Below are 17,509 nucleotides of genomic sequence, written 5' to 3'. Positions count from 1 at the left end.
GGTAAGGATGGAGTGTGGACCAGGGCTCAGTTAGCTGCACACACACACTCACCCCATTTCCGGGGGACAGCTCAACGGTGCTCCCAACTGCGGGCACAACTGACCATGTCCCTGGCTGGAGTGGGGAGGGGAGAAGAGAACCCAGTGGTGTAGGAGCAGAAAGGGGGCGGTTTCTGGAGCACAGGAAGGAGCTCATTGGGTGCAGGTCACCTGAGCTCAGAAACAGAGAAGCAGATAAAAGGTGGGAGCCATCTTAGTCGAGGAGTTCGGTTCAGTTCAGTCAGAGTATAAGGGAGAGAGCTGACAGGGAGCGGCGGCTCAGACTGAGCTCAGCTCCACGAGGCAGGCTTAGAGAGAAGGCCAGGGCCAGAGAGGAGAAGAGAAGAAGGAGAAGGAAGGAAGGAGAAGAGACAGAGGAGTGGAAGGGCTCCAGAAACAAGAAGGCAGAAGGGACCCTAAGAGTGCAGAACGGACAGCAACCATTGCATACCCCATTATATCGGGTGGAAGGGTCAGGCTGTGAAAAGGTACCGGATCCCTAAGTTGGTGGAGGCGAATCTACCCTCAGCCAAGAACCGGAGGTTGTGACCATTTATTGGTGCGACTCCCCGCTAAACCTGCTAGGAAGGCACCATATAGGATAGCGGGAAGTGAAGGCCAACGCTTAGCCGACACGGTCCGCGGTAGCCGGACAGAAGTCAGGACACTGGTGGGGCACGAGAGGCCAGAGAAAGGACAGAAGGGGGTCCTGTGCCATACTCCTGAATTGCCTGGGGGTTGACCGAGCTCCTCACCTGGTGGACGCAGCACGGCTCGGGCAGTCCTTGCTGAAAGAAGTGACTTGGATAACAACTGTGAGTAAAGGACCCTGGACTGCATCATTGTGTGATTTCTGCTGCGCCAGCACCATCACCCCCAGCATCCCCTTACACTGCCCTGAGGCTACACTCTTCCCGTGGGGAGTTATCCTACCCCTGTGCTGCACACCAACACCAGCCTCAGCGGTCTGCCTCGCAGCGGCGGTTATCTCTGACCGCAATCCACGGGTGGCGTAGTCGGACATTCACAAATCTATAAATAGACTGCCACAGCATTTGGTCTGACCGCCCTGAGCCACGGGATCGGGTTGCCACTACTACCCCCATCAGCACCGTACACCAGAAGGCCCGGTTCCGGGTACCCCACGGCCCAGGGGGCGAGTCATGTGCCTGGGGGATAAGGGGAGCAATGGACAACCCCTTTTACGACCACTCTTTTAGGCAAAGCCCTTTTGGGTAGCTTATTCATAGATGTGAATTTAACTCTTTCTCTTTACTCTCTATTCTTCATCTCACAGCATTTATTTTCATCCATCTGATCATCCTCCTCCTCATCATCATCCGGATCATCGTAGTTATCATCTGATCATCATCTGAATATTTTTATGGATGAATAGTGCAAACAGATGAAGACCTAAATTTGTCAAACACCTTTGCCCAAATGAAAGGAAGTCCTTCCACCACGCTTTGTAGAGTTTTTCCCCACTGTTTTTTTTTTACTCTACGATGTGCAGAAGGACGAGTCTTCATAATTTGAGGCAAATTATCATCTCCTGTAGATGATTGAGATGTGTCACCCAGGGGGATATAGGGGACTCGGTACCCGGGCCTTTTACCTTGCTTAGGATGTCACGGCAGTCGGCTCTCGGGCCCGTCCTCTGTGGTCTCTCTTGAAAAAGGGATTTTTAGTGTATGGTTTGTTTCGTGACGCCACCTGTGGTTTCTGGTAATAGATGCCAGCGCTGCTGCAGACCTCTGGGGCGGTTGGTAGGGCAGCTGAGTTGGAACGGCTCCCCACATGTGGAGCGGGCCCCAGGGCAGTGATGTATAGATGATGGTGATGCTGGGGCTTGTGGTGCAGGAGAGATGGCGCAGAGGAAATAACTGACGGAGGCAGTGGAGTGCAGTCATCCAAGTTTACTCACAGTTCTGTTCAAGTTCCTCAGGTACACTGTACGGGTGTCAGCCTCCCGCGTCGCACTGCGTCTACCAGATAATGGGTCCAGCACTTTCTCAAGTATATCAGGAGCGCTTGACGGAACCCCGCTTTCTTTATGTTCCTAACTAGACCGACTTCTCACGCCGGGTCTTCTCCCTCCTGCCCTGCGCTTTCCCACACACATTCCCGATCGGGTGCTCTGAAGTCCCTCTGGGCAACCTGGAGTTCCCGGACCTATTTGATGCCCTTCACGGTGACTATAGTGAGACTGTGGCAACTGCACCATTGAAGTGCAGAAGCCTCCGGTTTTCCAGCCGAGACCTGGAGTAACACGGCTGGTCCAGGGACCGGTTCCCTTCTTGCGGCCTGATCCCTCTGACACCTGGCAGATTCGGGCGTACGGGTGCCGTCCTGCACTCACCGTACCCTCTGGGATCCCTTCTGTCGACGGAGCCTTCCTCCTCTGCTCCCCTCCTGGGCCTCTCTTACTAGGCCCCAGTCATGGAGCAGAGCTCCTGAAGAGACTCTGCTCCCCTCCTCTCCTTGCTACTCACTCTCTGTCCTCTGCACTACCCCCTTCGCCATCCTAAGATGGATTCCCTTATATAGACCTATTATGGTGCTCCCCTACTCTACTTCCTCCACCCACACCCACTACTGGTTCCCCCTCTCTTTGGTTCCCCCCACTCCAGCCAGGGACAGGGCTCAGCAGAAACACAGTGCATCTTGCCCTTTCAGCCGGCCTGGAGTAGTGTAGTGTTGAATGTGGGTGTTGGGGTTCCGGGCAGCACTCCCTCCTTACCTGAGAGAAGGAGACACCACACCTCTGTGTGAGGTGCAGTACCTCTGTGGCGACTGAACCCTCAGGGGCGCCACAAATCCATCTGAGGATGCACGTTCAGTTGAAATCTATTGCTGTGCAGGACCCGCTTCCTGGACTTCAATAGGAGCCGCCAGCCAATCAGAGGCCGGCAGCCGAGGTCGGCGCGCACATCGCCGGTGTATGACATCACTGTCATGCGCTGGTTCATCCGCACATCAAATGGTTGAGGAAGAAGACGCCGCTGGACCGCGGCCGGGTAAAGAGTAAGGGGCCATGTTGTCATTAAATTGTGCTGGTGGAACACTGTTGGGGCTTCATATTGTGGTGTGAGGCACTGTGGAGACATCATACTGTGTTGGGGGCACTGCAGGACCATTATACTATGTTGGGGGCACTGCAGGGCCATTATAATGTATTGGGGCCACTGCAAGGCCATTATTCTGTGTTGGGGGCACTGTGGAGACAGCATGCAGTGTTGGGGGCACTGCGGGGGCATTATACTGTGTTGGGGCACTGCGGGGCCATCATACTGTGTTGGGGAACTGTGGGGATATACTGTGTTTAGGGCAATGTTAGGGCATCATACTATATTTGAAGTACTGTAGAGGCATCAAACTATGTTACGTGCACTGGTAGGGCATCTTACTGTCTTGAGGGCACTGTGGGCACGTCATACTGTGTTTAGGCAATGTTGGGGCATTTTAATGGTTTTGGGGGTACTGTAGGGCAACTTTCTGTGTTGGGGCACTTTTGAGGCATCATACTGTGTTGGGGGGCACTATGGTTTCATTATACTGTGTTGTGGGAACATTGTATGGGGCTTCATACTGTGTTGGGGGCACTGTAGAGACATGATACTGTTTTGGAGTCATTGTGGAGGCATCATACTGTGTTGGAGGGAACTGATGGGGCATCGTACTGTGTTGAATTGTAGGGGAATCCTACTGTGATTGGGGGCTGTGTAGGGCAACATACTGTGTTGGGGGCACTGTTGGAGCATCATACTATGTTGCTAGGACTTCAATTATTATTATTTTTTATTGGGGGGGTGGGAGGGACAAATTAGATTTTTGCAATGGCATTATTTCTATATATGCCCCTGATGTGGAAAGTTAAAACGCTGGGGGACCAGGTATGGGGGGCTGTGATATCATCTGTAACGCTCACTTCCTATGCATAACTGAGTAGCACCAGAAAACCCTTTGAAGTGAACCTATGCTCAAAAAGGAGCATTTCATAAACTGTCCACTAGATGGCAGAAAACAATTACAAATAAAAGTTTCCAGCAAACATTTGGGTATTCTCACATGGTTGTCTTGTGCTTATTTTGGCTTGAAAAACATCTTTTCGAAGTGAAAATTGCACAAATAACTTGCCTCATTGTTTTTGCAATTCCAAGTAAACACACATTTAGGAGGTTTATATACAGTTGCAGGTTCAGGTGGAGATCTCACCTCTGGGACTTTTATCTAAGGGGTCTTGTGACCTTTGTTTCACAACTCAGAATGGATGTTTTTCCTATTATAGGTGTCACAATGGTTCCTCTTAATTGAACTCTGTTGGAATTGCAAGTCATACATGGGTGATTGGCTGCAGCGGTAACATGCACTGTATTCATGATGTCAACACTGCAGCCTATCAAAAAAGCACAAGGAAAGCAGCAGAGAGCTTTAGTAAGAGAATAAACCTCAGTTAGTCATTTTTTACCTTTACGCCACGGCCCCACTATCAGTATTTGGTCAGTATTTTTTCCCAGGAGTTGGAGCCCAAACCAGGAGTGGGTGATAAATGCAGAATTGGTGACTTGTTTCTATTATAAGTTTTCTCAGATTGTTCTTCACCTGGTTTTGGCTCCCACTCCTGAGAAAAAATACTGACCGAATACTGACCAAATACTGATAGTGGGGAAGTGGCCTTAGGAGCAATTACATGTTCAATGTGCCTTGCAAAACTAAAAAAAAAGGGGTAAATAACTGTTTAGAAAAAAATTGTTGAAAATATGTAAAAAAAAAAATCAAAAAAATAAATTAATCCACCATCCAAAATTCATCACGTAAAAAATCTAAACAGAAAATAAACATATTTGGTAGTAACAGCCTGAACTAATAAAGCAATTATATAAGTTATCCCACATCATGGTAAACGCCACCCAAAGCCAAAAAATAAAAATGTCAGAATTAAGTTTTTTTGTCGGTCATGTTCCCCAAATAGTATAATAAGAAGCTATCAAAAGTAAATAAAAAAAAATTTGGCATAAGAAAATGGTGACATAAATATATCTTTTTAAGTTTTAAATTTTTTTTAATTAGTAAACGGTTTAAGAAAAAACATACATTCGGTATCAATGTAATCATACTGATCTGCAAAATAAAGTGATCATGTCATCTTGCAAAATGAAAAAAAAAAAAAAACAATATTGGAATTTTTGTTTTGTTTTAGTTACGTCTATTACAAATTTATGTATTGATTTTATTTTCTGTTACATTATATGGGAAATGGTGAAATAAAAAAAATTGACTTGCAAAAAAGAAGCTACAAAGTAAAGTTATTATGGCTCTTGGAAGGAAGGAGGGAATAAAAAAAAAGAATAAAAAATGGCAGCAGCTGGTATTTCCTGTATAAACATCGTCAGTAATAGAGCATCTTAGTGGGGTAAACGTGGCGGGGCGACAGCGCAGATCTGTCATTTTTCCACATTTGCTGCTCTTGGGGGTGACATAAGTCGAGGCTTCATTTCTGGTCTTAGGGACAATTGTAGGTTTGAGCTACAAGATGTAGAGCATAAGATTGTTCCTTCTAAGAACCACTCCCATCATCTCCCATGTAGATCTTGTTACTTGTCTTTATTGTGGTGAATCCATACTGAGAAAATTACAGACTACGCTGCACAGCCTGCCATTAACTTCCGGCTATATATAGTCCATGGTGGCTTATTTCTACATGTGGGCAATCACCAACATATGTGCTGTCAACGGAGCTGTGCTGGCTGCTCACTAACGGATCATACCCCCAATGGAAGCAACCATAGAGAAAAAATCCTAATCAGTGCAGGGGTCCCAACTATGCCCACGATACACGCTATGGCCAGCGATACCAATGGAGTGGATGACAGTTTTCTGCCTATGCACAATGTACTCAGAAAGTTGTCAATCAGTGGTGGGATCTTTAGTGATAGACAGTGCTGGAATTAGCCCGTGACCCAGATAATTCAGCAATAAAACTGCACAAGTTTTTTAAATGTATATTTTGAGCCATTTTTTGAAATATTATGGTCTTGTAAGGGGGGGAAGCTGCCCCTCTAAGTCTGTTCACTCGTCATTCACACCAACCAATGAAACAAATCAATCTTGTACTTTAGCGCAGCTTAAACGGGTTAGTCTATAAAGGACACAAATCATTGCTAGTGGACTCACTGGTTACTAGAATGGGGGTCCAAAGCCCCTTATTTTTCCTGGCTACAGTGAAAAGGAATGTGAATGGTGGTACTGCTCAGGACCCCAATTCCAGTAATAGCAGATTCTTAAAGGGGTGGTCCACTACTCAGACAGCCCCTTCTTAACCCCTTCATGACCTATTATGTATAGGTACATCCTAGGTCATGTCCCTGTATTTGATGCGGGCTCTGGCGCTGAGCCTGCATCTTTCCAGGCACATGACAGCTGATTTGGAGATGAAGATTTCTGCTACACAGGGCTGAAGCCTTGCTATGTGTAGCACAAGTGATTGAATGATAGCAGCTTCAAGTCTCCTAAGGAGAATATTAAAGCAAGTTAAAAGTAGAAAAAAGTGTTAAAAAATATTGAAAAATTTTTTAAAAAATATATAAAAGTTGAAATCACCCCCGTTTTGCCCCTTTCAAAATAAAACGATAAAAAAATACACATATTTGGTATTGCTGCGTTCAAAAATGTCCAATCTATCAAAATGGAAAAAGAATTAATCAGATTGGTAAACGGCGTAATGAGTTTTTTTGGTCGCCACAACATTGCAATAAAATGAAATAACGGGCGATCAAAACATCACAAGTACCCCAAAATGGTATCAATAAAAACGTCAGCTTGGCACGCAAAAAATAAGCCCTCACCCAGCACCAGATCCCAAAAAATGGAGACGCTACGGGTCTCGGAAAATGGCACCATTTTTTTTCTTACAACTTTGGATTTTTTTTTACCATTTAAATAAAAAAGAACCTATATATGTTTAGTATCTACAAACTCGTAATGACCTGGAAAATCCTAGTGCCAGGTCAGTTTTAGCATATAGTGAACATGCTAAAGAAAAAAAAAAAAAAACAATAGTGGAATTGCACTTTTTTTTAGCAATTTCACTGCACTTGGATTTTTTTTCCCCGTTTTCCAGTATGCTATAAAATCAATGGTGTCGTTCAAAAGTACAACTCATCCTGCAAAAAACAAGTCTTCACATGGCCAAAGTAAATGGAAAATAAAAACGTTATTGGTCTGGGAAGAAGGGGAGCAAAAAAAAAAACGCTAAAAATGGAAAATCGCCAGGGGTGAAGGGGTTAAATGCTATGTTCCCCCTTTAACAATAAGAATACCCTATACTCACCCTCTGTACCGACGCCGAAACTACTGAGACATTTCTCCTGCCACGTGAGCCCTGCAGCCAATCAGCGCCTGCGCCTTCAGGCGAATCTCAGACCCTTAGCCATCACTGATTGGCTGCAGCGCTCACGTGGTATATTGTCACACGAACCTGGGTGATGTCACTGGGACGGCGTCGGCACGGGAAAGGAGTATGGGGTATTTTATTTTACAAGGGAGGATTTAGTATTTAGGAAGCTCAGAGTAGTGGACGACCCCTTTAATAAAGGCTGGTTGTGGGATAGCGCCTTTAAAGGAGTTATCCCAGAATTTATTTTATTCTCACTCCCTGTAGTCTAAAGACCCCTCCACAGTAGCCCGGGGGGTCTTCACATCCTCACTAACGGCTAATTTCTGACATGACTTTGTGGCTCCTCCATACCCGAGTCTGACTCCTCACTGTGAAGTGGGCGGTCCTTCAGTGCTACTCATGTGACCATGGTAAGGCTGTGTGCCCACGATGCGTTTTTTAAGCGTCTCCTCAGCGGCAAAAACGCTGCAGAAACGCTTAAAAAACGCATGGTAGAAGGTCTGCCATGTTCTCCAATGATAATCCGCTTGTGCTGTGCACATGCTGCGGAAATTTCCGCTGCGGATTATCATTGCGGAAAATCCACAGCACTACCAATTATTTTGCGGAAGTGCTGTGTTTTCGCCGCCATTGACATGCATTAGATCACATGGATTACGCATCACTGGATAAGCACATGCGGAATACATGCGTTCAATGTGCGGATGGTACTCTGGTTTGGAGAAGAGGAGACTCTCCTCCGGACCCGGGTACCATAGAACCTGTAAAAAAAAGAACAAAATAAAAAATAAAGATTATACTTACCTTCTGATGGCCCCCGCTGCACTCGTCCTTTCAAGCCGGCAGCTCGCGATGGACTGAAGACTCTGCGCTGACGGGTCATGCGACGCTGACATCGGCAGGTCCTTCTGTGTAGCACTGCCGGCAAGGGAGAACGGAGGTAATCAAGACACCGGGGGCCATCAGAGGGTAAGTATAGATTTGTTTTTTTATTTTTTACCATTCTTTCGTTCACAGTATATAAATCCATGCCGGTTGCATGGATTTATATAGTGTGACCAAGTTGACAAGCACTTTCCAGGTGATGCTAAAATCGCTTGGAAAGCGCTTGTCAACCCGCATGCGGAAATGCATGTGAAGAACGCTTCACATCCGAATGTCCCTGGCTGGAAAACGCATGTACAATCCGCATGTACAATCCGCATGTACAATCCGCATGTACAATCCGCATGTACAATCCGCATGCGTTTTTTCTGCCAGGGAGATGCAGAAACGCTCAGGAAAAATCCGGAGCATTTCTGCATCGTGGGCACATAGCCTAACTGTGACTTTATCAGTGGACGTAACCATGGATACCTAAGGTCCTGCGATGCCTGCACATGAGGAAAGAGAGATAGTGAATCAGACAAAATATACTACATTTCTAATTGGAGGTATTTTCTATTATTACTATTATTACACCTACTATATATTGGGATAGGATCTTGGAGATGGGAATACCACTTTAACTTTTATTTTGCAGTGTCGCTTATACTAATAAAGGACTAGTACTGCCTCGGATCTTCTAATTATGCCTCCCTAGGCGAGAGCGGACGCAGAAGAACACTATATGGGCCCTCTGCAAATCTAATAGCTCCTTATAATGCACAATTCCAGCTGCACTGAAGAAAGAAGTGGCCCCCTTATCTCCTGGGCCCCTGTGCAGCTGCCCATGTTGCACCAATGGTATGTCCACCCCTGTCCCTACGCATGATTGACATCCCCATCATAGTAGGACTGCTGAAACATCAGGTGTATGAGATTTCTACCTAGATGGGGATCCCATTGAGAATGCAAGTTTCACTGAGAGAAGATCCGAGGCCGGACTATTCTGCGGGAAGTACTGTTATGGGGTACTCCCCCGTCCACTGGCACATATTCTCACCAGTGAGTGCACTCCAGTTTGGTGAATATTCTGCAGGAAAAGGCACTTCCCTGGACTGATGCCGCTTCACTGGACTCACGCCGCCTCCTCGGACTGACGCCGACTCACCGGACTGAAGCCACCGCCTCGGACTGACGCTACCTCACCGGACTGACGCCGCCTCAACGGACTGACGCCGCCTCACCGGACTGAGGCTAACTCACCAGACTGACGTCACCTCACCGAACTGACGCTACCTCATCGGACTGACGCCGCCTCCTTGGACTGACGCCACCTCATGGAACTGACGCTACCTCACCGGACTGACACCGCTGCCTCGGACAGACGCTACCTCACCGGACTGACACCACCTCAACAGACTGACGGCCCCTCACCGGACTGACGCTACCTAACAGGACTGACGCCGCCTCACCGGACTGACGCCGCCTCCTCGGACTCACGCCACCTCACCGAACTGATACTACCTCATCGGACTGACGCCGCCTCACGGGACTGACGCTACCTCCTCGGACTGACGCCGCCTCACCGGACTGACGCCGCCTCCTCGGACTGACGCCAACTCACCGAACTGACGCTACCTCATCGGACTGACACAGCCTCACGGGACTGACGCTACCTCATCGGACTGACGCCGCCTCACCGGACTGACACTACCTCACCGGACTGACGCTACCTCCTCGGACTGATGCCACCTCACCGAACTGACGCTACCTCATCGGACTGACGCTACCTCATCGGACTGACGCTGTCTAAAAGGGCTAACGCTGTCTAACTGGATTGACGCTAGCTCTCCGGATTGACACCTCCGCCTTGGACTGACCCAACCTCACCGGACTGACGCCGCCTCACCGGACTGACACCGCCTCCTCGGACTGACGCCGCCTCACCGGACTGACGCCGCCTCCTCGGACTGACGCCGCCTCATCAGACTGATTCCGCCTCACGGGACTGACGCTACCTCATCGGACTGACGCAGCCTCACCGGACTGACGCTACCTCACCGGACTGACGCCGCCTCAGACTGACGCCACCTCGCCGAACTGACGCTACCTCATCGGACTGACGCCGCCTCACCGAACTGACGCTACCTCATCGGACTGACGCCGCCTCACCGGACTGACGCTGCCTTACCGGACTGACGCCGCCTCACCGGACTGACGCCGCCTCCTCGGACTGACGCCACCTCACCGAACTGACGCTACCTCATCGGACTGACGCTGCCTCCTCAAACTGACGCCACCTCACCGAACTGACGCTACCTCATCGGACTGACGCCGCTTCATCGGACTGACGAAGCCTCCTTGGACTGACGCCGCCTCCTCGAATTGACGCCGCCTCACCGGACTGATGCCACCTCCTCGGACTGACGCCACCTCACCGAACTGACGCTACCTCATCGGACTGACACCGCCTCACGGGACTGATGCTACCTCATCGGACTGACGCTATCTAAAAGGACTAACGCTGCCTAACCGGATTGACGCTAGCTCTCCGGATTGACGCAGCCTCTTCGGACTGACGCAGCATCTCCGAACTGATACCACCTCCTTCGACTGATGCTGCCTCCCTGGACTGATGCTAGCTCACCAAACTGACGCTGCCTCACCTGACTAATGATAGCTCTCCAGATTGATGCTGCCTGTGAGCAGAAGGAAGGTGGAGGATGGGGGGAGTAGTCTAATACATACAGAAGGTGGAGGATGGGGGGAGTAGTCTAATATATACAGAAGGTGGAGGATGGGGGAGTAGTCTAATATATACAGAAGGTGGAGGATGGGGGAGTAGTCTAATATATACAGAAGGTGGAGGACGGGGGAGTAGTCTAATATATACAGAAGGTAGAGGATGGGGGGAGTAGTCTAATATATACAGAAGGTGGAGGATGGGGGAGTAGTCTTATATATACAGAAGGTGGAGGATGGGGGGTAGTCTAATATATACAGAAGGTGGAGGATGGGGGGAGTAGTCTAATATATACAGAAGGTGGAGGATGGGGGGAGTAGTCTAATATATACAGAAGGTGGAGGATGGGGGAGTAGTCTAATATATACAGAAGGTGGAGGATGGGGGAGTAGTCTAATATATACAGAAGGTGGAGGACGGGGGAGTAGTCTAATATATACAGAAGGTGGAGGATGGGGGGAGTAGTCTAATATATACAGAAGGTGGAGGATGGGGGAGTAGTCTAATATATACAGAAGGTGGAGGATGGGGGAGTAGTCTAATATATACAGAAGGTGGAGGACGGGGGAGTAGTCTAATATATACAGAAGGTGGAGGACGGGGGAGTAGTCTAATGTATACAGAAGGTGGAGGACGGGGGAGTAGTCTAATATATACAGAAGGTGGAGGACGGGGGAGTAGTCTAATATATACAGAAGGTGGAGGATGGGGGGAGTAGTCTAATATATACAGAAGGTGGAGGATGGGGGAGTAGTCTTATATATACAGAAGGTGGAGGATGGGGGGAGTAGTCTAATATATACAGAAGGTGGAGGATGGGGGGAGTAGTCTAATATATACAGAAGGTGGAGGATGGGGGAGTAGTCTAATATATACAGAAGGTGGAGGATGGGGGAGTAGTCTAATATATACAGAAGGTGGAGGACGGGGGAGTAGTCTAATATATACAGAAGGTGGAGGACGGGGGAGTAGTCTAATATATACAGAAGGTGGAGGATGGGGGAGTAGTCTTATATATACAGAAGGTGGAGGATGGGGGGGTAGTCTAATATATACAGAAGGTGGAGGATGGGGGGAGTAGTCTCACATAGGAGGGGAAGGATAGGGGAGTAGTCTAATATATACAGAAGGTGAAGGCAGGGGGGAGTAGTCTCATACTCAGGAGGCGGAGGATGGGGGGAGTAGTCTCATACTCAGGAGGCGGAGGATGGGGGGAGTAGTCTCATACTCAGGAGGCGGAGGATGGGGGTAGTTTCTTGGAGGAGGAGCTGTGCTGGAGGCCGTCAGTCCTGGTTATAGCCGCCGCTCGCTGTCGGTCTCCCCGTGTTGTGGCAGCGCAGACTTTCTCTTTCTTGTCCCGGCGATAGAGCTGAGAGAAGCCGGGAACCATGAACCGCAACGGGAAGAAGAAGGAGGAGGAGACGCTGATAGAGATGTCTGGGGCTGTGGACGGTGAGTCTGCGGGAAGGGGCGGCGGGGACCCTGCTCGGGTCTGGGGGGTGATCGGTCCCGGGTGACGCACGCTCGGGGTTTCCGGGTGACTCATGTCTGGAATGTCTCCTCCGCTCCGGGATCCCTCCTGTGTCTATACAAGGAGCAGTGTCTGCAGCAGACATAGATTATGTGTTGTGTGCAAGGAGTCCACACCAGAGATCCAGTACATACAGCACTTCATATAAGGCCTCATTCACACTTGGGTTTGAACACTTACCTGAAAAAAAAAAATGGTACTGTGTCATTAGTTTTTTGGGTCAGTGGGTCCGGCGTGGCCGCCTGTACGGTCCGGCGTGGCCGCCTGTACGGTCCGGCGTGGCCGCCTGTACGGTCCGGCGTGGCCGCCTGAATAGCACCATAGACAACAATGTGTACATGAAAATGATGGATAGAACACGGACGTACAACACAGACGTCTGAATGCGGCCTAAGGCCGTGATCTGTCCGTACTCAACATTGCAAAGCATCAGACAAGCTGGGTAACTTATTTATCCATCCGTGAAGAACACTGATTGTAAAAAGCAAAAAACAAACAAAAAAAAACACACTGATGACACCGGCACCATTTTTATTCACAGACTTGTGAGTGAGCCTAAGGCCTCATTCAGACGTCCCTTTTTTCCTGTACATATTCTGTCCGTGGTCTTCGCATATAGAACACACGCTGTGAAAAATCCAAACAGCGCACAGGTGTCGTCAGTGTGTCATCCATGATCACCGTTGCAGAACAGGGCTCAGAAATGCCCACGTGGGCCGTTGCTTCATTCATTGTCCCATAGAAAATGATTCTAGGGTCTTAGACCCCCATTCTCTTGATCGGTGGATGCCCCAGGATTTGGACCCCACTGATCAGATAGGTAATTTGCTATTTTAGGAATAACCCTTCATACTAGCAACCGCACATGGCAATGGAAACTGTGTAACCATTTTGATAATATCCCAGGAGGCAGAACTGCTCAGACAAGTCCACACGTGACCATAATAGTCCTCTGCTGAACTGTGACAAAGTTCGCAACGGGATCGTCCCATGCGGGTTTGCAGCAGACTTCACCCTTTGCATTGTTATCCTCGTTAAAATCTCATCCACTTTGCAGCTTCTGTAATGCTCTGCAGCTAATATATCCCACCTTCTGTAATGCTCTGCAGAGATCCCACCTTCTAAGGCGCACGTACGAGCATTCGGGATAATCGTGCAGGCTAAACAGGCTGCTGATCAAAAGATAATCACTCTCGGCAGCACATCGTCTGGTGTAAATAGGATCTGTGCTGCCGAGAGCGATGGCCGCCTGTGTGCACTGAACGATCGATTACTGATCATGCGGCTCTGAAGAGTAGTCTGTGTAAATAGTATATTCCATGACCGCCGGTTAGCAGTCGCTTAATGCTGCACACCCTATGTGACTGCAGACTTGTAAATCCTCACAGTGCACACATTGCACGCTGTCAGGATTCTCTGGTGGCGAGACCGAGCTATCATGTAACCGTGGCTGACTAGACGTGTGTGGTCTCACTCAATACAAGTGAATTGAGAGAGGCCACACACGTCTAGATGGAATGTGCCTTGACATTTTGTTTATCGCATACTTGGCTCACATGGACACCCAATCTTGCCACCAGCATCGGAGAATCCTGACAGTGCACACTGTGATAATTCACAATTCTGCGGTCACATAGAGCGACTGCAGACTTTAGTGATAAGCCTGAAAACTCCTTTTAAATGTGTATATTTCTATCTTTTTTTTTCCATGTCATTATCTACTAAAAATCCGTAATCTTGTAATTTTCACACTGGCCTTTTTTCAGGAAACAACACATGTACATAGCCACAATGGTCAGACCCTGACCCTAGCTGTTGTAAGGAAAAGCAGGGTCACCTCTGACATTGCCTATTCTGGTTGATGGAGCCTGTGTTATCAGCTGTGTATAGAGAGAGGTGTTACCTGTCATTGTAATCCTGCCTCTGATGATAAGGAGTGTGCTGAAAACTCTTCCTGAAAGGACATGAAGTAAGTGTTAAAAAAAAATAAATAAAAAACCCCAGTGGTCACTGAAAATTACAGAATTACTATTTTTTTAATGTAGATCCTGATATGAAAATAAAAATTTGCCAAAGTGGAAGAAAAAATGGAGCACAATAAGCCATTTCCTGATGATGACTTCCCTCTTACTGCTTTGGTGGACCAGATTTGGGTTGGTTAATTACACTTTACCTGGCGCACCATGTACTGATGCGATGGAAACCTCTGTATGACGCAGCTCAGTGCAGTAATAATAGGAGAAAGTGAGGGTTGTCATGTCGTGCCTCACCTGCCGGTAAATATACCCCGGGGCGGTGATAACTGATGTCACCTGGGCAGGTTTCATAACTTCCTGACTGCCGCAGAACTAACAGTACGTACAGTGGGAGTTGTTTGCTGTAGTTTGTTTAATGGGAAAACTCTCAAATTCCCTGTAAGATCAGTGAAGCAACCATATTGGTGATTACCCAGCTTTCCTAGGATCAGATATGACGTGACTGTGTGCATACTGGGGAGTCCCTGAAAATTGCACAAGGTAATGATTCTTTTTCAGAGTTTTAGTTTTCCAGGCTGAGAACTGGAGATTTTGTTCTGAGCCGTAGTTTGTGGAGATGAAACTTTGCTGTCATTTTCCTCTGACTCTTTGTATCTGAGTTGTATCCTCAGGTTTTGTATTGGTTCCTGTTGCAACTCACATTAGATACAATGTATCCCTTCTTAAAGGAGTAGCACACCTTATATAATATAATTTTTTTTTTTTTTTTTATATTATATATGGTGTGCTACTCCTTTTAAGAACGGATACATTGTATCTAATTTGAGTTAATATATTAATCTATCCCCTGACTGACAATTGCCAGCCGATAATTGAGTGGAGTAATGTTTCTCTGCTATGGTTATTAAAGTGGGCTACTTTAGGCTGGTTGTACGGACCAGAACTGGCCGTAGGGCTTCGGACTCAAATGTGACAGCCATATGGCTTTGTGCTTTGGTAGTCCAGCACGTGACAGACATATGGCTATGATAAGAGACCCAGGGCCGGTCCTGACTTTTGGCCTAACTTTATAGTGAATACTACTTCTTCCATTTTTTAAATATTCTTTTTCACCCTTTCTAAAAACTCAGAATCCATGTGTGCTTTAAAGGGAAAGAAAGAGTCTTCAAAAATTAAGATTGTTTCATGTTAAACATGTTTTTGGAAATTCTGGTATCATTTTTTTATTACTATTTGTAAACATCCTGAAATCTTGCAGTTTTCACTGACTACAGAGCTCCATAATAGTCTGATAGTTCCTGTTCAGTAGAGATCCCTTCTCAGCAGTCTCATTATCATCATAGACAGTGAATGGCATCACCTATATATTGACAATTGAAGTACAATACAGAATGTGTTATAATAGGGACCAGAAGTGAAATTTGAGTAATGGGGGCTGCCTTTTTAAGTAGGACAGCACTGGGGTTTTCTATGGTCCTGTGGCCTATCTGCTGTCCTCCCGTCTCGTGATGTCTATGTGACATCTGGTGCTGAGCCGTCCAGGGCGGAGGTTATCCACATACCACTGTCTGTTATTTTGGGCTTGTGGGCGTGCGAGGATTGGTGGTCTCCCTGCACATTAGGCCCCTTCTGCTTTTATAGTTATTTTCTCTATAATTGAAAGTCTGGACTGAGTTGTTCTCCTGTAATTTTGGGTCAGGGTGGAGTTCCTCGCCATAAATAGAGCTCTTCTTGCTTTAAATGAGGGGTGTTCTAGATGGTGGCACAAGGCTGATAGAGATTTTGGGAATTCAATTTATGTTTAAAAAAAACCTATCGGCGCCTATTGATCATCCTCCAGTTTAGTCTCTGTTCACATCATTCTTTGTGAACCTGTTTTCCTATATACCAAGAGTCCTTAGTGCAGTACACCTGATGGAAGCCAAAAAAAAGTTTCTTTCTTGCCTCTGCTTGCATAACTTTTTAGGGAAACAAAGGTTTAACCACTAACAGATGCCAGTGTTAGAATTTTAGTCGAGGGAATACTCACAGCATTTACTTCTGACATTTTAGACTTCCAACAAATTTGAACAGGAACCTAAAGATCCTGTTTTTCTGAAATGTGTTCCTCCAATCCTTCCCATACACCTGCACACCTAGCTTTACCAAGCGTGCATGTGTTCTTAATAGGGAAAGTGGAGCGATCTGCTGTCAGACAGCTTATATCCCATGAGAACAGAATAATTGGGCATATTAAAATTCAACATGCCCTACCCTCCCTTTCTCTTGATATCTGCCATCTTGGAAGGGTTGGGTCTCCTTATACATCAGATGGTTGATGCTGTTTAAAATTGGTAAATCCATCTGCATTAATCTAATGGGGATGGTCTCACCATGATACTTATATAAAATTTACCTCCTATTAAATATCATCTCTTAATTCTACATTTTACTGCTCCTTGCCAAGTTTTCCAGACAAGGAGGTGAGCGCTTGCAAGCTTTATAGTAAAGAGTTTGTAAGTGCTAATCTGGATCTAGCCAGCTTCAGTGCCACTGCCTTCCTCCGATACGACAGAGGCAAAGCGTACTTCCCACTATTGTGAATTGTTCGTTATTAGAGCATTGAAATATAACATTCTCCATCCTTTGCCCTGATATCCTCTATCAAGAGCGTCAGATTGACCCCTATGATCAGTCTGTTCTACTGAAAGCTGACATGTAAAATCCTATACTTTTTATGGTATTGCAGGAGCTGTCCCATATTGATCATACGAGGCTCAGATCAGCAGTATCCGGACGGTACTGATAAGTATAGATAATGGGTGTGTAGGTTATGGGGCTGGAATTATTGAAAAACTAAAAATTGGTAAATTGACATCGCAACTTTTATAATAAATGTGATATGTCCCAGAAGACTTATGATGACCTCTCAAGGGTCTTCTGGTTGTGCAGAGTGAAGTAACATTATGGCCCCCGCCAGA

At 47.1% G+C, this 17,509-nt stretch overlaps 1 protein-coding gene across 5 annotated transcripts in view; it reads left to right on the top strand.

The window, feature by feature from the left end:
• Nucleotides 1–12,237: 12,237 nt before the first annotated feature.
• The window catches only part of ANO5 (anoctamin 5), a 70,374-nt gene continuing 65,102 nt past the window's right edge, over nt 12,238–17,509 (top strand). For 3 of the 5 annotated variants that reach the window (XM_073658223.1, XM_073658221.1, XM_073658220.1), the window contains exon 1: nt 12,239–12,494. In XM_073658223.1, coding sequence (XP_073514324.1) covers nt 12,431–12,494 — 64 coding nt within the window. In that variant the 5' untranslated portion in view covers nt 12,239–12,430. Of the gene's footprint in view, nt 12,495–17,509 lie in introns of all 5 variants that reach the window. The other 2 variants (XM_073658222.1, XM_073658219.1) reach the window with 1 other exon arrangement.

The sequence above is a fragment of the Phyllobates terribilis genome, unplaced genomic scaffold (genome assembly GCF_046119375.1).
Source record: "Phyllobates terribilis strain yellow unplaced genomic scaffold, ASM4611937v1 Scaffold_13__5_contigs__length_258822181, whole genome shotgun sequence".
In the NCBI taxonomy this organism is placed as follows: Eukaryota; Metazoa; Chordata; class Amphibia; order Anura; family Dendrobatidae; genus Phyllobates; species Phyllobates terribilis.
Note: the sequence above shows the minus strand (reverse complement) of the source record. Positions and strands in the feature narration are given on the sequence as shown.